This window comes from Pseudopodoces humilis, chromosome 1, assembly GCF_049639895.1.
Source record: "Pseudopodoces humilis isolate 2021_Gansu_Grassland_sample_001 chromosome 1, ASM4963989v1, whole genome shotgun sequence".
NCBI classification, from domain to species: domain Eukaryota; kingdom Metazoa; phylum Chordata; class Aves; order Passeriformes; family Paridae; genus Pseudopodoces; species Pseudopodoces humilis.
Genome location: NC_142200.1, coordinates 25,552,521 through 25,576,432, shown reverse-complemented (window position 1 = coordinate 25,576,432; position 23,912 = coordinate 25,552,521). Strand labels below are relative to the sequence as shown.

The window sequence follows — 23,912 nt, the reverse complement described above, 5'->3', positions numbered from 1 at the left end:
CAGAAATGAGAACTCACCCTCTTTAATCTCACACAACCTATTGCTGTATTTCAGAAGGAGACTGGATGAAATAACAACATCTTTCACATGAGAAAACAGGTGTAATCAGATTTAAGTTTTCAGTTTGTTCATTCAGGCACAATCCAATGTTATTATTAAACATGTTTAAATGGAGAAAAAATGCTCTTGCCAAAAATCTATATTACTTTATTATCCTGGCTGAAAAAAGGGATTGATCGGGCAAGACACAAACCTTCAGGATGGGAGAACTTTCTTCTACTGTTTATGAACAGAATGGAAACAGCTGGATTTTTTTTCCTATCTTCACTTTACACACCTCATATATTTCCTGCAGTATTAAAGGCTACTAAGACAGACTGGGTGCTATTTGTAGTTAACAATGCTTCCAAAAAGACTGGTAACTGCCTGTCTGGAGATAACATTATTAACCACCTATTCAATCAATAGTTATTTTCTTTCAATTCTAAAATTAAAAAAGAAATATTTGACAGTCTATTTTGCAGCTCGAACTGTAGGAAAGGTCTTCATCACCTACTACCACTTTTCAGAAAAACTTGAGTATTTCGGCATTGGTATTTTTGTAATTTTAACAGCCTTCCTAGCCAATGAAAAGGCATTATTTTCCTTTCCTTAATCTCTTGCATTTTTATTACCTGAAAATATGCCAGTAGATTTATAGAAAGATGTAATACAATTCGGAAAAAAAAAAAAAAAAAAAAAAAAGAAAGATACAAAAAGTCCTGATCTGTATCAAATGAACAGCTAGACTTGTTCAGAAAGTGCCTTCTATTCTGATTGGAATAAAACCAAAAAGAGGACTTGAATTCTTTACATATGATGAAGTTTTAAAATTTTAGTACATATGAATTTCTTTAAAGCAATCTGTAGTTTAAATGAAAAGCATTATCAAATGCAAAAATTCAGCATTTTGAACCACACTTATCCTATCTTTGCATTCCATATAACAATATGCCTTTCACAAAGTACTGCACATCCTGGCCATAGATAAATATTTCAAGTATGGAAATTTGATGTATTATCTCTATCTTGACTATTATACATATATAGAGACCATATACAGATGTGACACCTCTAAATCTATATTCATACATATATGCAGAATACATGTCTGCATATTCAGGGGTAGAGCTAAGTCAAAATACAGACTTTAATTAGTAGTAATTGATATTATGTAGCAAAAGGTCAAATTAAAACTCTTAAAGCAGTAAAGGAATTGCCAGCTGCTAGAGATCCAATACAATTTTTTCAATTAGAGCATATTTTCCACTGGAAAACTCTGAACGTAGTTTAAACTTTTCTGCCAGTTTTGCTGAGTTAGGAACCAGGATAATAGTCAATTACAGCTGAAAGATGGAAGCTACCAGCAGAGAAGGACAGTTCTGAGAGACTGAGTAGTTTTATTGCACATCCTGACAGAACAAATAACTTCACACAACTGTTGAAAGTGATTTCATCTAATCTGCTAGATGTGTTAAACCTGCTCTGAGAGCTGCTCCTTATGATTTTCTAGGTACTAGTCACTGAATCACGAGTGCAACACCTGATCCCAACAGCACTGAAGGGCTTAGCAGTCACTACTACCTCAAATGTACTTATGTACTAAGTATCAGGCAAAAAAAGGCCAGTGGACTAATAAAGTAGACTACCTAAAAATTGCCCCACCATCCACTTTAGCGGAATTTCTAGTTGGAAAGTTAAATTTTCTGTACTGCTCTCAAGGTAGAAAGAAAGATTTCTCCAATTTGGAGAACTTTGTGTGATCTCAGATTCCTGTAGCAAAAGAAAGGAAATTTCTTCTCCGCCCCTCCTAAGAGTTTCTACCACAGTGCTAGAAAATAAATCACAATATGGGAAGTAGCAGGGCAAATTTCAAAGATGTAACCTGTACCTTACCAAGCTTTTAGGACACTGAGTTGGAACACTGACTACAGGAGAAAATTGGTTTTTGTCTCATCTTTTCCAAGACTCTTAATGCAAGATTACCAAAAACTTTTGCTATCACTGAAGGAAACTCCTACATGATCAGACTTATTGCAGGTGCTCATTTGCATAGTTTGCACAATAGAAAGACAAAATAAGAAAAAAAAAGAATATTCTAAAATAAAATGGATTCCCTATAAGACATGCTTTCAGATGTTTCCTTATGAAAGGTTATAGTAAAAGTTCTTTACCAACTCTGCTTCTGTCCAAAGAAATAAAAGCAGTTTTAGGCAAAATGCAATCATCTTCTTTCCAACTGAGCTGTGGTATCCCTTTTTGAATCTGCTTTTGTTTCTTTCTCTCTTCATACAAGCAACAGCAAAGTTGTGAACTTCTTCTTAAGACTTTATTTTCTTTATTTCAGGGAAAATGTCTTAGTGGTCTTCTTGGGAATTTCACGGTGTCAATTTCAGTCCCTTTTTCTACCCTGGGGCTCTTATAGGATTTCTGTAATGCTCAAGAATTCCCTCTTTCCTTTCACCTCCTCCACAATCTCACTCCATGTTTTACTAACCTCCTCATGCAGAGTCCAGAGTACTATCAAAAAACCACTGGGGATAGAAAGAGAAGTGAATTCTATGTAATCAAAAGTCTTTCATGCCTTAGGAATGTGTGCTCTGCCTCTGCTGTGCTTTCAGACCCACTGGCCTGGGTGTTACAGTGAGATAATTTTCATTTTTAATGGGAGGCACGTGTACCTGAGCTCAGTACAGAATATATATATATACACAAATATGTGTATATACTTATATATATATACAGATATAGATAGGCAGATAGATGATACACACACACACACACGGATATAGATGTAAATAGATGTATATATATTTCTATAATGTTTGTGACTATTTCCATATATATGTGTATTTAAAAACAGTTAATTATTGAGTGTGATGTATGCAGAATATCATCTAGAATGACCTACTTTCCAGTTAAAAGCAACACAAAAAATCCAATCTAGCAAAATACAGACAGGGTTTCTTCTTCTGGATAAAACAGATGCATAGCAAGGAAGCAATTAAACATATTTCTGAAAAAACCCCAAACATTTCCATGGTAAATTACTTAATCAAGTTAGAGGTTGAAATAGGAGACTAAAATGTTTTATAAAAGGAAAGAAATCCTTTTATTTTCTTATTAAAAGGAAATTAAAATAATATGGCAATAGATATGTGTCCTGGCTTATGAGGCAAACAGAATAAATTCAGAACCTACTAATAAGTAAATCATATATGCCATGTAAAAATCGTCCAAAAATGATAGGATACAACAAATGCATATTTTTATTGCCATCAAAAGGATCTAAAAACTCTGTGCAACTGAGGGCTCTGTTGGCAGCTGGCCACCATCCCCTGGGCAGCACTGAATTCTCCTAAAATGGAGGAGATTTTGGCTGCTCTCATTTGTTTTCTGGTATGTCCAGCTGAGACTCCGGGCTCTAGGTATGTGATGATGCATCTTGATAAAGGTAATAATACATCATACTAAAATCCCTGTTATCTGCTTTTCTACGTCATGGACTTATGACATCTTTGATTTACATAAATTCATTGGGATATTTCTGCTTAGATAAAGATTTTGCTTCCCTTTGCTGGTTTTTGAGAATGAAAGAAATACCTTCTAAGCTTTTTAAAAAGCCAACACCTTGAAAATTCCATAGAGATATACTATGTTTATGAATCTTGTTTTAAGAGGTACTATAATTCAGCAGAGAACAAAATCAAAATGAATTAAGACAGAAGAAAAAAAGAATGGAAAGTAAGGTTTATAATAGTAAATTTGAAGGCTTTTTCAGCCTTAGGTTAAACAGTACACGCAAACAAAGAACCATTTTCACTAAAGCCAGTTCTGTAGCAGGAAATACTCTGTTGAGATATCAAGAATTCCTTCACTACTTAACCCAAATAGTCAATCATCCCTCTACTACTCTATCTTACATAAAATGTGTAAATAAATCATTAAAACAAGAATGTGTTTGCATACCATTTTCTTTGTGGACAAAGGCTCCCTGTGGAGATTCTGGGATACCTTTCCAAATTGTGATTGGTTTGGGATAACCAGGGTCCATGGATCTCATTTCTTCACTGTACCTCCAGTACCTGAAATATTTTTTAAAGGAGAAAAAAATCACATTTGTAATATAGCAGATAGGTTACTTTATATTTTCCCCCTCTAACATTTGCTACATTCATTAGCCACGAGTGGGAATACTGGACTTCTTCTCTTTGAACATACTACCAGATTACAAATAAATCTATTTGCTGTTTCATGGAAGTAGATAGAAGACTTTTGCACTTCAACAACTAAACCAGCATGCATCTCGCTTATAATCAACACAATGCTGATGCCTAGGGCTTTTGCACGGTGACACAGAGATGCAACATATGCAAAAAAACCCACTGTACATTAATGTTTTTCATAGTATTAGAATAATGCAAGTGACAGTAGATTCAGATTAAAATACTGCCAGCAATCTTAATTTAACTCTTCATATGTATGCATTACAGTAGCTTTTAATTTCATTGCATTATCACTAAATAGATGCAGTGTGTGCACTGTTTGTGTTTCTTTTTGCCAGTCAGCCTTTCTCAAACTCAAAAGCTTCAGCATGAAGCTTCAGCATGAATCCTGAACATCTGAGAAGTATTTACACTTGTGATTTATTTACACTCACAGATAATACTGGTAATTTCTTTTTCCTTTTACTGCTGATCAAATTACTATGCATATCTTATAAACTGGTTCTAAGAATACTGCATCTCTAATGTCCTCTGTGTGTCCTAATATTTTGGTGGGTCATTTCATATTTTGATTTACTCCATTAATTTAGAACACAATTTTATAACTATCATTGATATCTGGTTACTGCTAAAAACTTGACCCTGTTTCTCATTTGACTTCAGTTTTTAGAAATCCTTGTTATGATCATCATATATTAAAAGATTCTTAAGTGGATGATATTTTGTCACTGTGAAGGTACTTAGGCAATCTAACTGATTCAAATTTTAATATTTTTTTAAAAGTATAGTGGTATAGACGCCTCAGTATTTCTCCCTGTAGGGCATTTCTCTGGCTTGAAACTTTACATAAAATTAAAAGATGGCAGATTTCAAGTGGGTTAAGTGTTGGCAAGTTAGATTAAAAAGACATTTGTATTTATTTTTTCTTTCTTATGCTTAAATTATTTTTATATCCTCAATTCTTAATCTAGTCACATATACATCAGCTACCAGCTGCAATACAATGCTCTTTATTTGGATATATAACATCTTTGAAAGTTTACATGCAGAAACAACATGTAGAAGTAGTAAAAAAAAGCTCAAACATTGATACTGGTGAAACCAGTTCTTCCTCATCTTTTAACTCTAAGTTTCCTGGTCTTTAGTTTGCATTTTTTAAACAAATATATTTTCTTTTTCCGTTCCTCTATTCCAGAACTCTATTTCTGTCCTGCATAATTGATCTCATTTTCCTTTTTCTCTTTCAACCTTTTCACATTTTGAGCTCCTTCTTTTAATAACCTCTGGTTTTCCACTAGCCCTAAATGACTTACAAAGATACACTTTGTCATTAAAAGTCTTTGTGCACTTTTTTGTGCACAGTCAGAAATCACAAAACTTCTGGGTTTTCACCATTGATTAGAAATCTTATTAGGGAAGGAGTGATCACAACACCACCTCAACAATCTGTGCTGGAATAATGAACATGTCTACAGGGTAAGGAAGAGCCTAGGCTTGATTCTACTTGGCATGACAAATGTTCACAAGCAAACTTCCTAATGATGGTTTGAGCTCTACAGCCTACAAAAACTTGTTGCTATGTCTCAAAGACTCATAAATATCAGAGGGGAAAAAAATGAAAGTCCACTTCATAGCTTTAGAAAAAGGGAATTTGGAAAATAATTGCTGAACTACTTCTATATCTAAGCCTACTTAATGATATCCTGAGCCATAGGATGTTTTTTATGAATAAAAAACATTTGTTTAAACTCTGAAGTACATAAACCACCTGGACCAGACAGGGGCATAAAACAAGGACATGTGTCAAGAAGTATTATCTTCTAGTCCCAAATGACTCAGTTCTGGTAGGATAGGAATGACAGAGGGACTAATGTTTTCTGCAGTCAATATTTTCCCCTTTTAGGGCTTCATAGAATTATTTGTAAGAATTATTGTTAGTGTTGAAATAGCTAATGTCAAATAACAACAATAATATTCCATACATGAGCTGTTTTAGACATATGACTGTTTACTGGTTTAAGTTTTAAATCTTCTTACTGGTTTGGTTAATGGGATTTTCTTGTCTGCTTATTTTTTTGTTTGGTCATTTTTATTATTACTTTTATTTTATAGCCGACATTTGATGTCATAAGCAATGCATGTTGAGAAACTTTTTTGAGAAACTGTTATAAGGGTTTATTCCCACTGATGGTCAATATCCTGTAATGGCTCAATTATCTCTTCAAGGCTCATGTTCAATCTTCTAACATACTGTATTGCATTTTTATCCTGCTGAGTTTTATTGTGCTTGTCAGCTCTAAGTAGCAACTTTTCTGCCAGCACATGTTGTCTCTGCTAGTTCTTTTTGTCTTCTGTTATTACCAACCGTGTTGTAGGAAAGTCCTGAATAGAGTTAACTGCCTATGCAAGGAAATATAAAAGGACATTGCTGAATAAAGCCTAAATGAAGTAAATCACAAAGGATTCCTACTGTACATCTTTTAACAATATGTATGTGGAGGTGGAAAATTATTAGGTGAAAATTAATTTGAATTTTTTAAAAAAATCTACTCAGCCATAGGAAGCAAATTATTTAGGCATCTTCTACTCACTATGAAAACTGCTTGAAATGATACCTAGTTTCAAAACATTACAAAAATTTGACTTAGTTATCAGCTTCTCTCACCATGAGTGTTGGAGAGCTATATTTTTTTAAATAATAAAAACAGCTTTAACCATAAAATTCGTTGCAGCATTCTGTAGTGCAATTTTTACAGTACTGTTAAAAATTACCAACTGTACTGTCCTAAACATATTCTATGATGTGCATTAAATTAATTTCTTAAGTGATCCATGAATACTATTAGTGTCTGAGAACACTAAGTACCACACAGTAACAAAAACAATCATATTTTAATAAGACTAATAGAAATATTACAGTTATTAATAAGGAATAATTTGGCTCTGAGCACACAAAATTTGCACAGCAATACATCAATCAACAAACACAGTACCATACTGAAAACTTGTAAAATCCATCATTCAGACAACTTGCAGTGTTTCAAAAATTAATTAATTCTCTTGACACCTCTATAAAGCAGACAAATATTTCTTTCCTTTTTTTTATTGACAAGTAAATAAAGATACAGACACTAAGTGGCTAGTACAAGTATTTCAGGAATGGAAAAGCCCTTGGATTTGACATTTTTTTTCTGTGCTTGTCTTTTTGTTGGGGGGTTGTGGTGGTTTTTTTCTGTTTGTATATTTTTTAATTATTATTAATCATAAATATGTGTCCCTACAAGATTTATTTAGAAGTAATCCCATGAAAATGCTCAAATTCTTCTCTAGCTCCCAGGTTTAGGTCTGAGTTTCCTTTTTTACTTCGTTATTAAACAGTAGAAAATAAGTAATTTTCACTGACCTCTAAAGGTTTGGATCATGCCTGGCCTGCTTATGTGCTGAGGTTTAGAAATGTGGATAAAAAGAAACAGGTAAGAGTGTACATAAACACATCACTTTGAATATTTAAGTTTCAATTTGCCACAACTGTGACTTGCCTGTTGACTTCTAAAACATAACTTTTCTACTGGCTATACTCATACCCATTCCAAGATATTCCCACAAATATAATTTAGGTTATGAGACATGTGAAAACAGTACAGCCATCTATGCAGGAGGAGTTCATTTCATCCTTTTGAGAAACAGAGGAAAAGGTTAACATGTTGAGCTGATACCCACTGAATTTTTCCCTTGCAGACATCCTATACCAACCTATCTCCTTTGAAGAAGTAGGTTTTTCCAACATCTTCCCACCAAATTGCTGAATCAATGCCGTGGGAAGGAATTCCACTTCCAAGTGTTATCAAATCATGAGGATAACCTGGCTGGAGAGTGGTGTCCTTGAAAACCCAGAACTTGTTACCTGTACAAAAGCATATATATGCACACATATACGAGTGTTAGTCATCAGTACTGTCAGTAGAAATATTAATACACTCCTAAGAAATAAGGAAGACTCCCAAAGGTTCTATAGCAGATAGTTCTTCCAAATACAATGAAATGAAAAATGTTCCATCGCTGCAGATAATGCAAAATGAAATATGCCTTATGGATATCTTGCATTTATAAAGCACCTTTCTTCAAGTAGGTCCACAGAATATTTTGATACCAACTCTGTAGTAATCAAAACTAGAACAACAATGAAATAATCTCAGGAGGCTGTGTGGTCGATAATACAATACATTTACAGAAAAACTATTCAGCAGTTTAATGTTTCATGAGGAAAGAGTGAATTTTATAAGAAAATAAGGTAAGAAAACACACACACACACACACAAAAATTACAATCCTCATAGAGATCAAATATTTTTATTACTCTGTATTTCTCCTTTACTTATGAAGGATGTATGATTATGTCAGAAATAACAATAGAAATTAACTTTTAACATATTTTCTTTAGGGTGGCCTAAAGACAGCAAACTGAGAATCCAAACTCACAGAGGTGAAAACCTTTTACTGCTGAAAGTAATGGGGGTTTGCCAGTGGCAGTACAACTTAAGCTTTGTCTGTAGATGACAAATCATTCAAAACCACCCAACTGACTTATTAAGTGCTGAAAATACGAGGTAGTTGTATGACTTTAGTTGATGTCAGGACAGTGTCTACACAAACCTCAGATTACCCAGGTTGATCAGGTTACTGTCTTAAATATAAACAATAGCCAAGGATTTCCTGGACTGCAATGCTGAGTGGCTGAAACCCCTACTGCTAGAGGGGTAACTGCAGTTACCAGATAAATATTTTGTGTACACAGGGATCCATGCCTACAGAAGTAGCAGCTGCACCAGTGCTTTATAGTCTAGATGCTCCCTGTCTGTGGGATGCTTCCTGTGGTCTCTCTTCCAACTGGATAGCTGACCTCACCAGCCCGTGACTCCAGTTTCCAAACTTCTGTTTTTCCTCTAGCTTCCTGGCCAAGCTCTTCTTCACTGAGCACTTTCATGATTATCTCACCTACTTCACCATCTCATATTGAGATATATTGAGCCTACAGTCCAATATTTCCCCCATAATTTTGTTGCCCTCTTAGGGACTTTTCAACATACTGTACCAACTATCTTCTCCTTTTTACATTTCTGCTTCTTTCTAATTCTTCCTCCAAACTCACGTCTCACCTGTGTCTTTTCAGCAGAGACTTCTCTTTCCAACACAGACAGCTATGGCTGAAAAAAGGGAATAAAGATCTCCATATGCTCCCTAGAAATAGGAAAGGGGGAGCATAATTTGCATGTACTTATAATTTGTTTATGTACTTATCTGACAAGCTTGCTTTAATGCCTGTCTTCTCTTTGTGTTATGTCCCCTACGCCGCAAAAACACTCCTTTCAGGCTAGACCATAGGCTCCATTGTAAAAGAACCATGCATTTATTTTCTGTTCAAGGCCCTGCCATCACCATTTTTTTCCAAAAAGCATTGCAAGTTTTAGTAATAATTACACTGAAGGAGAAAATACTCTGATGTTGGAAACCAAAATACAGAAACTTCTACAGATGCTGAAGGGTTCAATCTGCAGCCTTAGAAAAAGCCCGGATTGATGTAGTGATGAAGGTACACAGACATTGGGTAGAGAAATTTTAAACTTATATCTCTATAGTTACAAGTAAGAATATGCCTAGGTAGGTAAGAAATTCTATTAGGTAAAATAGTTTGAGGTTTAAGCCGTAATAGTGTGACTTATAGAGCAGGTTAGAGATCTAGAAACTGTAACATAGGTGTGTATGAGTACGTGACCTCACAGGTATTGGCTAAGAGAGAGACACAGTGCAGCAAAATTAAGTAAAGGTGATAGGTTAATAAGTGAAAACAAGCTTTGTGTCAACTGCCTATTGGGTTAAAATGTTATATTGCAAAGAAGAAACTGGTGACTTCCTTGAGCTATGGCTGACTTGTTGCTCCTCTAAACCTCATGCCTTGAGACTGATATCTTATCTGGCTACTTGAGCAATAAATCATCTCAAAGTAAGGTGGTCCCATCCCTTGTTCTTCATCTCGACACTCTGACAATCACATGGACACTTTGAGCTAAATCGCAAAAAAAAATCTAGACAAGATCTACAAACATATATACTAAATTGGCCTTATTAGATTCCTCACTTTGGTCTATCCACTGTTATGCATGACAATGATATTTAAAATATAAGGGGAAAAGTTTGAAAACAAATTTTGCTCAAACACATTTGGAAAGAGGACATAAGAGATAAAATCATGGCTGTTAACATTAGTTGTTTTACTTACCTTTAAAGCTAGACAGGCTGTTATAAAGATTTAGGAGGTTAAGGTACTGTGCTGTATAAATATTTTATAAGGAAATGTAATATTACCCCAAAGACCTAGGATCAGGTGTATGCCAGAATCATCAAGAGGGAAAATCCAGAGAGCTGTTTTGCAGTTGGTTTTATATTTTAGCTATCCCTCTGTGTTATTAAATGTTTGTTTAAAGCAAGGGTTTCTTTAATCTCCCTGTATGTACTGTCATAATTTAAAGCATGTTTTCATTTTATCAGAGTTTTAATTAGGAGAGGGGGTATAGTTTCCATCCCTCCCATGCTGGCTTAATTTTTTATCAGCTTCTTTACAGGTGCTTGTCACCCGCTTTCAAGCACAGACACTACAGTTTGCACAACATAGCCATTTTCTCTCCCATGCCAGTTGAAGGAGAAAAAGACTCAAATAATGAGTATGTACAGAGCCATTTGAAGTACGGAAAATAAAAGAAACACAGAGATCTGTGAAGAGCAGTCATGGAAAGATGAGTTCTCTATTGACCTGGGATTAAGGTCATTGCTAACCTGAGATTTACCTTTACTGAGATGCCTTATAAAAAATTCACTTGTAGAGTTTGATAATGACAGAGGTGAGCATCTTCAATCATTCTCTGTCCCTCCTCCCATGTGGTTTATCTTTTGCCAATTCATATGACTGGACACAGAAGGCTTCAGATGTTAATGGCAGTTTCAAATGCAATGATAAGAGAAGTCATGCATTTTGGACCTTACTAGTTGGTACTTATGGTGTGAACAACAGATGGCATCCAGTGAATGATCCTGGGCCAGCTCATTTCTGTTTCAGAAGATCATTCAAAATGACAGCTGTTGCACAGCATTGAGAGGCATATGCTGTGATGTACGTAATGCCAATACTTTTCTCTGTGCCTCACAAGGAATAAAAGTCAAAGCAATTGTTATGAATAGATCATTATCAGCCATACCCAAGGAGGCGAAGTCAACTATTAACAAGATCAGGTCATATCAAAATAAACAATGGTTATGCACAAACCATTGTAAGTGACAGCACCACTGAGCCATTATTTTTTGCATATTCGGATACGCTGAAGTAAAAGGAAAGAGTAGACATGGGAACAGACATACGAAACTGAATTCTTCACATAATTTCTTACTAAAAAGCAAATTCTTTCTTAGAAAACAGAGAAAAGGTAAATTTAACTGTGTTCTGAGGAGACAGGGGAGCATTAAGAGCTATAACATATGTAAGCAAGGCCTATTGATGCTAACTAGAGGGAATTTTATTTAACATTTGCTTTAGAAGACATATTTAGTCTGCTATTACTGTGTTGATTGCTAATGAGAAGTACTGTATATAAGAAATCCAAATGTTCCATCTGGCTGACAGTTTTCACTTCAGTTTTTTGTTTGTTTTTTTAGGAGATTCGTTGTTGGTCTTGTTTTGGATTTTTTTTTTCTGTCTCTCACCTGGAGGAAAGCAGGTGACTATTGATCAAGAATTGATCTGATCTACAGAATATTTATCAGAACCCAATATTAGGAGAAGTTAAAGCTGAAAATCAGTGCAAAAGATGCCCAACTGTGATGAGAATGAGCTAATTTTATTTCTAACATATTTATGTATCTTTAAATGTAGTACAAACTAATGCTAAAGTCATTTCATGTAGCTCAGATTCCACTTTTGCTAATAAATAGTTAATAAGACTTCATTAATTGTGATCATAATGGAAAGAACTATGACAAAAGTAGTCATAATTTTGCTCTCCTTTTAGATAACTAATGCTTGTGTGGAGTCAGAATCTATGCACTTGGCAGAAATCACTACTGTGTTTATTTTGCAAAGTTGGTTTTTTAAGGTCTCATTGGTAAGTTTGTTATTCTCACAGAGAATAAAGCACCACATGTTTCATGAAGTCTGAAATTTCAGAATGTTTAATCTCTCTGCTTTTATTCCCTAATGTAAGGTCTAATATAATAAGAAGCAGATTGGCAAGGTCAGAAGCTGAAAGTGAAGCAAGTGATAAAAAAGCTAAAATGTCTTACTTCTTGTAAAAATGCTTTGTTAAATATCATCACTGTAGGGAAACAGCTGAGAAAGATGAACCATGGAATCATTTGAAGTCTCTCAACATCCATCTTTGACATTCTAAAAAAAGTACTGGAAATAAAGGACATCTGTATTGCTATGCTTCACTTAAAATTATAATATTCTAGATATTCTTCAGACTGTTTACCTTCCTACTGACTACTGCCAACAAATGTGTGGTTTTTAGTAACTAGTTCTTCCTTTATAGAATCTGAATTCTGAATAATTGTGCTTCTGGGTTTTTTGTCCACATTATTTGCAATTATGGCATACGTGTAGTGCAAGAGGTGTGTAGCATATAATCACTGTGTTAGAGTGGTGAGATGAATTCCCACATTTTTAAACATATAATTTAAATCAGTTAAAAATTTAATATCTAATCCTGAATGTTATTTCTTTTCCAGTCAACATTCCTCTTAATTTTGGTCTTTCAAGCCTGTATCTAATCTTTTTACTAGTATCCTAAAATTATTATTCATGGTTCCTTTTTCCCCAGACAGAGGTTTCTGTCATTTCTCTGTTCCATGACCTGACACTATAGTAAATCTATTTTTCAATATAAAAATGTCAGGCCATGGGGTAAATGCAGTGATGTTACGATGGAGGCAATGGTAGTATGAGTTTTACAGCAGTCTTTCTATTGCTACATTTGGTTTACCATAACATTCAACTGCACAGATGGCTTGACAATTTCATTTTCAGCACTATGTAAATTCCCAAAGGTACAAAAGTACACAGAATGAATTTTACTATTCATATTTTCTCATTAGAAAATAAAACAAAATAAAATGGTATCTTTCTGATGCCATCTTATTATCATTCAGCATGGACACTGGCAATGAATAATAACAAGAATTCAAACATCTGTTTTTTATAAGCAGCTATCCACCAGATTGCTCTGTACTTTATGAGTATAGTCTGGTCTGCTGGGGGCTGATGAGTCCATCTGTCAGGGAACAGGAAGAGCATCTCGGTCATAGCCTTGCCAAGCTGGTAAAGAGGACTTTTAACTAAAGTTGCTGGTGGAGGGAGAACCTCAACCCATCCCACTCCTACCAGCTTGATGTCAGTGCTAGCAAGAGATGTCCAGAGCCTGGAGAGAGATCACAGGTCAGCAGGAGAGCACCTGAAACATCACAAAGGAATTCCAGCCACTCCAGCCAGTAAGTTGGTTTCACTGGGGGCACCAAATTAAATGCCTCTACGGAAATACACGCATTACGCGGAATGAGCAACAGGAGTTGGGGACGTGCTTGGAAATTTGCGCGCACCTGCAGGGCTGCGATCTTACCAGCATCACAGAGATGTGGTGGGAAGGCTTCTATGAATGGAATGTTGGAATGGAAGGCTGCTGGCTCTTTAGGAAGGATGGGTAGGGAAGAGGGCATGGGGGTGTTGCTGTCTGTGTGACTGCCTGGAGCACATGGAGCTCTGCTGGGATGGATGAGGAACTTGTCATGGAATCACAGACTCAGCTAGGTGGGAAACGACTTTGGGGAACATCGAGTTCCATCTATGACCTAACACAACCTTATCAACTAAAGGAGCATGGCCACATACAATCTTTTACTGGGGACAGTGACTACACCTCCTGCCTGGCTGCCAGTTCCAGCACCCATCCACTCTTTCTGTGAGGATTTTTTTCTTTTTTTTCCCTAATGTCGAGCCTGTATATTTGTAGTATACTATGGGTCAGCACTAAAGGGAGGGTATGAACAGATGACATTTTAGTGTGGGTCAGAGGAGTCCATAGCGACATTAATCCAGTACAAGTTCTCTGCTGGCATTTAATCTATCTTTTCTGTTTTATTCTCTGAATAACAGATGTAGACATTGACTTAGGTATATGCTTTGCTAACACATCTGCATGCTAGACTTCAGATTTAAGTTCTTTCTAGAAGTTACTTGTTTGGACCAATTTTAGACTGGTAAAGCACACTACCTGGATGAGACATTCTACTTGCTCATCATCTTAGCAACAATCAACTTGTCTATTTCTAGCACCTCCTCTAAGGAGGAGGAAATGTACTCTTCCCAGGAAACTTTGTGATGGAATATAAGAAATGAGACAATGCTAATTTACCTACAGTCTATTTATATAGATTTCTGTAAGGCAGTTGAGTTGCTTGGAACAGGAATTTTTCAAGGACACCCACACTGAAGACTCAGCTGAAATTTTTGATTCTGTAGCAGTGGAAAAACATGAATTACACTGATAGAAAACACCAACAATTAGATATTAAGAGTCATGAAGATATGGCAGAGAAGCAAAAATTGAAAAAAAAAAAGGCACAAAGATAATACAAAGACTTTTGACCTTGGCAAATAATGGGGCAATACAAATGTCATTAGAAAAATAATGGAAAGAATTTTGAAAAGAAGACGTATGGAAAAAGTACCTACAGCAGAATATCCAAATATCATATTATATCAGTTAGATGGCTGGTCTAACTAATTGGTCTGAAATCATATAGCATACGGTGGGGATGATGAGAAAGGAAAATCCCAATTCTGACTTCTAAGGGCACAATCCTGCTGTTCCTGCTTTCTTTAATTAATCTTGATTTAATTTCCCAGAGAGAAAATAGAGAAGTTCCCTCTTCCGTCTGTTGTTATCTATAATCCACAGACTACAGGATCAACCTATTCCTCTAAGACCTAACAGGAGCCAGTCAGCAGTGGGTGAAAAGTTAAATAATGATTAAACTTATTTCAAGGTCACAGGGAAGGAAAAGAAAGCAGCTGTAAGAGTAAGCTTGATCATTTCTGTCTGGAGCTCAGGTAATGGATCTCAACATTATCAAGGCAGAAGTCTGGAATGCCCAGGGTATCCACTTTGCTCCTTGTAGAACTCGTGCAAAGGAATAGCCACAGAATAATATTTTTATCCTTCCATGTCCTATGGACCTAAAAATCAAGAAGTGGGATGGAGATTTGGAGGTACCATGATCATGATTCCCAACCATATACACTTGGTGGAGTTAATTACTTGAAGTTTATTTTATGGCAACAGAAGTAAAAGCATTTGCTGCATTGAAGTCATAGAAATAGAAAATGTACTACATGGAATGTAATTTTCCTTATGATTCATACAAAAAATACAATTTCACTTTGGTAAAACATAAAATTCATTGTACTGTTATGAAATGTTTCTGCATGGTATTAAATATTTTTCATTTAACATTCCCAAAATCCTGTTTTGATCCCTAGTGAATGAAATATTACTTCTAGCTCCCTGTTAATAACACTTGTAAAAATCAATTAATTTTTTTTATATAACAACTTAAAAAAATCGACCTTTTTTGTAATGAGTTAAAAAATGAATTATTCACAACACTAAACAGCTGAATAATTTTTCACATATTTGTTATCTATTCAGTTTCTTCTTCTCTCAAATTATTATTTTATAAAACATACTTTGCATAATTTGCAGACCTTTGTCACTAAGTATGAATTCATTAAGCATATAAGATAACTTTATCATTAAATCTAAATTAGGTACAAGTTAGTTAAATCTAAATTAGTCCAAGAACTTTAATTTTGAAGAACAGCTGAAATTTGGAGTGAAATTTGAAAATAATTGTTAGCACCAATTTGAACTATACCACCTATTTTCTGGAGTTTATGCTTTTTCAAAAACACTAAATACACATCTATGGAAAAGATTATTTTTCCCCACATGAAACTCCTAACATTACAGGTCTTAGATGAAACAAATACAATGCAGTACACCAAGGTATATGTAGCAGAGGTGCCATCTAAATATATAAGGAATTCATTTGTACAAAGGAGGAAAAGCAAAAAGAATGACACAAAAATAATAATGGAAATGTCTTCATTGTGTCTTCCTAAAACACATTTAAAAAAATATTTCATAATAGACTACTTCATTTCTATGTCTCATATTTATACTTTCAAATTTTTATTAAATATGTAAGAGCAAATGACCTGATACTGTAAAGGGTAATCATAAATTAAAAATGTAACTGTCAAACAAGAAAATATTGACTTATATACTCTTCATTTAGCTATCAATTTGCAACAAGATTTACAAATAATTTGTAAAATTAAAACAAGATGTGTTTCAAGAAATCACAAGACCTTAATTTTGTTCTTTCTTACCTTTGAAGAAGACGAAATTCCCCTCACTGTTTTCATAAACTGCATCAATGCTGGGAGGCAGTCCCCTCCAGAAGTAGGTAATCTGCATGGGGTATCCATCCATCACCCTGTTGTTTCTGACTCGCCAAAACCACTGATCCTGGAAACCAAACATTTACATGTGTTCAGCTGCTGTCTTGGAAATACTGAACAGCCTATCCTGGCATTTTTAGAGCAGACCTTTTGCTGAGTGGATTAGCACATTGTGTTTGCATTTGTGTCACATTACCAATGTTTCGGAACTGGATTTTGCTGAGGTGGGACAAGCTACACACGTGAACCAGGTGTTTGGAGCAGACAGTCCTCTCAATTCTTATAAGGGGCCCAATTTAAAATTTGTGGTCTGACTGCAAGTGCTTTTAGATTGAACCCTATGCTTATGTGACTGCCCAGAATAATGGGACTACATACAGGCTTTGAAGACAAATTAATTTTTTTGCAGTGGCTGCTAACAGTGAAATGCTGATAGAAATATGTGTAACATTCCTACACCAGTCCAGTAAGAACTATGCTCTGATGACAATTTTACTGTAGTGAAGTTTAGCAGTCTTTCCAAGTGACATTAAATAGAATGGTTAAAATTACAGCCACATATATATATATAAAATAGGTGTTAAATCCCACTAAATCAAGTACATTGCACATTAAATGGGTATCAATAAAGGTATCATCACTGTACCTCTTCAGAACTGTTTTATTTCATTCAATATTTAGAGATGAAGGATAAGTACTTAACTTCTTACACACATTTGATAATTTTTCAGTATTAGCATCATAAAAAACAACCCCCTTTAATAATAAAGGAAGTGATGTTCTGCCAGAATCTGTCACCGTTTACATGGCAGTTATTCCTCTGTGTAAGAAACACAGATTTCACAGTGCAACAAAACCTGCAAAATCATCAGGTCAATAAATATCTTCTTGAGAATGAGTTATGTTTCAGACTTAGTAATTTGTGGAGTACTCTTGCATTATTTTATTTTGATAGCAAGACCAATAAAATTATATTTAGCAGATTTGGTATTGAGTTGCATGTCAAACTGTATTTCATACTTCACATTGCTGACTTGCAGTATAATAGTTAGAATATTCTTATCTACTATTTGCTCAAATCCCGTAGCAAACCAATAATTTTTCCTGCTATACTATTAAAATCTTAACAATAATGCAATTATGGAAAAACTGGAATGTCTGTTTCATTCATCATATCCCCATTAGTTTGTTTTACAATCTGTTTATATGTATACATAGATTTATATGGGTCACTGCCTCTAGTGTCAAAATATTCCATTCTGAAGCATAATTGTGAATATAACAAGCCATACTCTCTCGTCTGCTGATGTAATCTTGTACTTGACTTCTTACTTTCCTCATCTATTTTCAGCATACATACCTGTCCTTGCAATAACCATGATTAGGTATAGCTCATCAGTAAAGATCCTACAGGTTTCCATAAAACTAAAATTTTGAAAATTTATAATTTTAACATTTTTATGGTTTTATTTAAACAGACAGAGGCTGGGTTATGATTTGTCAATAGATACTATTTCAGGGAATCAGCAAATATCTGGAAATGTCTGAGGTCAGAACTGAAAGTTTGGACCATTTATAAGACTGGGGAAGGTAGATGTTGGCAGAGGCTGACAGAATAATTTGTTTATGTAAATTTAATCTTCCTGGCTGACTTTCCTATAAACATGCTGGACTCAAGGAGTTCAAACTCTGGGACTCAAGAAATCCAGCATGTAGCTGTAAAGCATGCCAAGGACCTTACTGAAGGATCAGATGGGATAGGCTCTGCTTATAGAAAGAATGCTTCATTTCAGCATATATATGTAAATGTAATTCATTTATCTCAAACAAAGTTCTATTTACAGCATTTTTATCATCCACATTTTGATAAACAAGTACATTTACTGAAAGTATGTTTTCACAAGAGTTTAGCTATTATTGAAATTCAGAGGAGGCATAGTCCAAGAGAAAGCATATTCACTCTAATAAAGCTCTTTCACACTTTAAGTAAATAGCTTTAACAGTTTCTCTGGCAAAACACTTCTCAGTGTATTTGTTTATGTTGAATAAACACAGTTTTGTCTCTTTTGAGAAATGGTGTGTGTTGAGAAACCCTTTGCCTTTCCCACTATGCTGGTTAAATATACTTTTTATTATTTTGTTTCCCCAAAATACATTAACTAGAGCAGACAGGTTGAACTCATGACTTGTCACATGCACTCCAATGAAAAGCCTGACAAATGCATACGTTGAATTCACCCATTTTAGTGTCTTTCCTTGCTGGCTAGCAAATGCCTCTTTGTAAGCATCAGTAGATACCCAATTGCTTCAAAAATATGGATTACTCCTGTGAAGCTGAGATCTGGCATAATAATGGATCATTAAATATTATGACTATAGACATAACAAGTAAATTAAACTTGGGCAATTATTCCCAGCTCAAAAAGCAAAACTGAAACAAACAGAAATCAACATTTAATTAAGATAGAGCAATATAAATAAAATTCAAAATATGGGCATTGAGTGAGAAGAGACTGTAAGATGTTTCAGAAACACTATGATGGATAAAGAGTAACAGTCAAATGAAGAAGCAGTAGCAGTCACTCAAATTGAATGTTTTGACATTTTATTTAGAAGATGGGATGTTTCTGAGAAAAAAGACAATAAAGCTTTTTGGAGAAAACAAACTAAACAAAGGTCATACATAAATCATTCTGCAATGTCAGTAATTGTTTTAGGTATTTTTTTCCTGCGCAGTTAAAGGGACTAAAATATGATGATATATGATCCTAGCACATAGCTCCCTCATAAAAACACTTCTTAATTAACTCAGAGAATCTTAAATGGAAGAGAGTATTAGTGAAAAAAAAATCTGGCTCATAATGCATAATTTTCATACTTTGTTGGTTGATACAGTCTCCTCCCAATCTTAGAATATACAATTTCACCTCTTTAAATGAAGATTGTGTTAAACTGCTCTTTATATTTCATTCTGTGAATCTTTAAATATTTACTCCTATGAATAATTATTTTGCATTTCAGTATTTGTTACCAGCTTAAATATCTTTCAGATTCCTTAAGGGACACAAATGATTTGTCTCCAGGTATTTTGGTTTATCCATAATACACAAACTAGAGGAGCTTTTAGTGCTAAATTAATGGACCTTTCTTGTCTAAGCACCTAATTTTCTCTGATGTCTCTGGACCAACAACTATTGTCAGTGTTAAAACTAATTTGCTACAAGATGTCTGGAGCTCTGACCTTTATTTTATGCTTAATGAACTTTATCTACAATTCTGTCATGACATGTGACACTCTGACTCAAGGTCAAATGATACCCAGTAAAAACAGAAAGATTGCCCAATGTGATAGACATTCTAAAAAACAACAAGCTGGAAAGAAGGAAAAAAACCAGAAATCTTTGAACTGGTACCTTTTTTAACTACTTGGAGATGAAGGCAGATAAAGATTTAAGGCAGACAGAGGTGCAAAACAAGGCCAAATTGCAACTGTAAATTATATTATTTTTACTATGATTATAAAAATGTGTGTGAACCCCCAGTAATTTCTGAAATATCCTTGCACTGTACAGCCAAAATCTCTGTGAATTTCTGCCTGACTTGATGTTCAAGTGTATATATATATATATATATAGTGCTGTTACGAGTATTCCCCTACTAGGATGAAGTGAGATGCAAAATTTAATAGCTACAGATGATAGGGAGAGAAGTTTTACTATTTCTAGATTCCACAGGATAACTCTTTGGCCTATTTAGTTTGAAAAAAGAAAAAGCCACATAAGCAAAATACTTCTGCCCTAAATAAATGTCAATCAAATCAAACACTAAATTTCAATCAATACTGTAGCATAATATTATTGACAAAATACATCAAGGTATCATATTGGGTTCTGTGCTCTCCCACAAGCATACTCTGATCATGTGCCAAAGCAAGCCCGTGTTAATGGAAGATTAAACACACCCAGCAGCTAAGCATAAACAGAAGCAACAGACCGACACATTCAGACAAATGAGTATCTTCTCCTTTTTATCTTAGTATTGTAAAAAAAAAAAAAAACAACAAAAAAAAAGAAAATAAGCCAGAAAATAATATACTAAGATATTTAATTACTTTAAATTCTTCTCTTAGAGAAAAGGAAGAGTTATGGTTATATGCAGAAAAATTTACCAAAGGACAATGACTGCAGAAACTACATTTTAAGACTGTGATCCAGGAGACAATAAAGTTCCCCTACTATACACCTAGATGGGATATTAAGAAACTGAATTTGGGAAATGCAAAGTATAGTTATTGTAGCTAAACCAAAATAAATTTGGAATGTTTTAAAAATCTCGATCTAATCTCAAAAGGCATTTTTCCACATCTACTTCATCAGGTTGTGAATTTCATCAGGGAATCTCAGTGTTGGTAGTAACAGACCTGTAGCATGTGGAATTAAAGCCTTTGTGCCTACTCATTTGGGGAATCACACTATTTCTTTAGTAACATCCATTTTAAACATTCTAAATTTGGAATTTATAGCATTTAACACAAAGGGCATCACAAAATTAAAAAAAAAAAAAAGACTAGAAAAATTTTGAGCAACTTTCTGGGAAATAATTTTTACGGAGCAGAAAAAAGAAGATACAGTCCAGGGGATTTAAGTGCAGAAAAATTATTAGCACAATTCAGCTATGAGAAGGATTCTGAAATTATTCTTCTTTTCTGTTTTGCTTTTTTTCCTCAATATAGAATTTGTAATGAAATTTACGAACTAGCTTTACTTCAGTTCCTACATAATTCCTTAGTAGAAAACAATTGGCTCTATTGAGACCAGAATTAGACATTAAATAGATGCTACCAATCTAGCTCATTTTAGGAAACAATTAACTAAATGGACTATTTATACACACAGAGAATACAGAGAATACTTAGCTCAGCTCATTATGAAGCTAGTTCACATTAACAACAAACAAAGCTCCTTTAAAACTACAAAGGACTGTAATCTGTTCATTAACAGATGGATGTACAATGCATCACTTATTTGAACTTATAGAAACAATTCATCTTTCTTAATGTGTCTGGGACAACAGCATGGCTACCCAGTTAGAACAGGGCATAAATGGGGTCTGAGAGCCATGGTGAGAAGTCAGAGCACTTAGCACCACTCAGGAAAATCTCAGCACTTCCTATGTTGAGATCCTGAACCTCCTGTTGATATTCTCACTGGAAATGAGACCAAATAATTGGATTCTAAACAAAGATATGCAGAGACATCACCAAAAACTTGTTCTGTTTCTTCCTTACTTTCTCAAGTAAGGAATTTACTTCTTTGATGCCAAGTATTAAGCACAATTATATAAAATATCAACTATTTACTATTGGTACCTAATCAGACCCTGGAGAATTCCTATAGACAAATTAAAACCATTGTTATGAACTTATTCTTTTCCTTAACAACATGTTATGGCTAACTAAGACCATGGGCAAAACAATTAACTACTGTGAGCTGTCATAGGAGCAAGTGAAAACTGGCAAACATATCCCATTGCTAAACCGAGAATGGTTTAAAGTACCTGTCTTCAGCTAAGCTGAGGTTCACTGGTGCAAATACATTTTTAAGTGGAAGTAGTTGATTTTATGTAGTGATTTTATGTAGGAAATGTTTGCTAAGGAGTATGCTAAGCATTTTTTTCTAGTATCTGTTTTTATCTCCTCTTCTGTATTACTGACACAATAAAGTGATGTCAAGTAATTTACGCAGGGTCCAAAATGGCTTTATGTTAAAACCTGTCTTCTTGATGTCTTATTCTGAGTCCTAACTACTTAACTATTGGCCTGAATAGTCTCTTTCAGTCATTTGAGGTACGTCAAAACTGCTTTTCATTGCTCATGCTGAAATCTATAGCTGTGCTTAAATATATATATTATATATAAATGAAGCAAGCCAGAAATTAGCAAAGAAATTAGAAATTAGCAAAGAGCAGGGAAAATATGAAAAGAATCCATTTATTTTTCAAAAAGGACTCAAAGAGTTATGGCATTTCATATGTATTGTGACTCTTCATGAGAGAAAACTCTTGTTCTCCTCCCTCATTTGTGAACTGCTGCACAGATCTCCTTCATGGACCACATATACAACAAAATTGCAATGTGCAGTCTTGATTATCTGAAATCTGCTTTATGGACCACCAGAACAACAGGACGTAGCACGAGGAATTGTGACTGAAGCTGAAGCAAAAGTACCTCCTTTACCCTCAACATCAAATTCTAAAATGTGGTTGATTAGCCAAAACACTGGCAGTCCCTCTGAAATGTAATTTGATTTTTTATAGTGATTTCAATAAGCTGCATTCAAGTATTTCCACTTCTTGTGCTGCACAGTGATATATCCAGGATGCAAATTTTCTCCTCCTTTATTTTGCCTTTTAATTTCTTCCTTTCTCTCTAATTTTCCTTGTTTTACTTTTTCTCTAATGTTTACTTTGGTCATCGGTTCAGGCTGCCCAAGCACTGACAGAGGGAGGAGCAGGGCTGACCTGTGCTGGAAAACTGCAGGATTGCCTGAGCCCATCTCCTGCCTCTGTGGTCATACGTTTAAGAAAGGGAAAAAACATTGCTCCCCACTCAGAGGTCTTTTTCTTATTCAAATCTGTTTCATGATCAGTAGCAGATTTGATAAATTTTTCATTCTGTCTCCAATATAAAAATACTGAACTTTTGACAAGAAGCTACAAAAGAATTCTGCAGTTCTTCAACATACTTTGAAGAGCACCCATTCAGTTTTAAACTAGATTCTGCAAATCACTCAGTAGTGCTATATTTTTCTCATCTGAAAGACAACATTTATTGTTCAGCTATTTAAAGCAGAGTTATTTTGTCTACAGTCATAAACATAAAAAGAAGAGAAAACTATTCATATTTTTAGAATCATAGGAATATTATGATTGGAAAAGATCTTTAAGATCTTCTAAGTCCAACCTTTGACTGAAATACCACGGTGCCCACCAAACCATGCCATTAACATATCTGTGAAGCTTATTTTAGTTGTCATATGTTGATTTTTTCCTAATTATCATGCGTATTACAAGGCAAATATGTA

General features: G+C 34.6%; 1 protein-coding gene across 1 annotated transcript in view; it reads right to left on the bottom strand.

The window, feature by feature from the left end:
- Positions 1 to 23,912, bottom strand: part of MMP16 (matrix metallopeptidase 16) — a 163,595-nt gene that overhangs the window by 918 nt on the left and 138,765 nt on the right. Inside the window, exons 7-9 of the mRNA XM_005517044.3 lie at positions 16,759 to 16,897; positions 8,019 to 8,169; positions 4,009 to 4,124 (exon numbers count right to left, since the gene is read on the bottom strand). Coding sequence (XP_005517101.1) covers positions 4,009 to 4,124; positions 8,019 to 8,169; positions 16,759 to 16,897 — 406 coding nt within the window. The remainder of the gene's footprint in view (positions 1 to 4,008; positions 4,125 to 8,018; positions 8,170 to 16,758; positions 16,898 to 23,912) is intronic.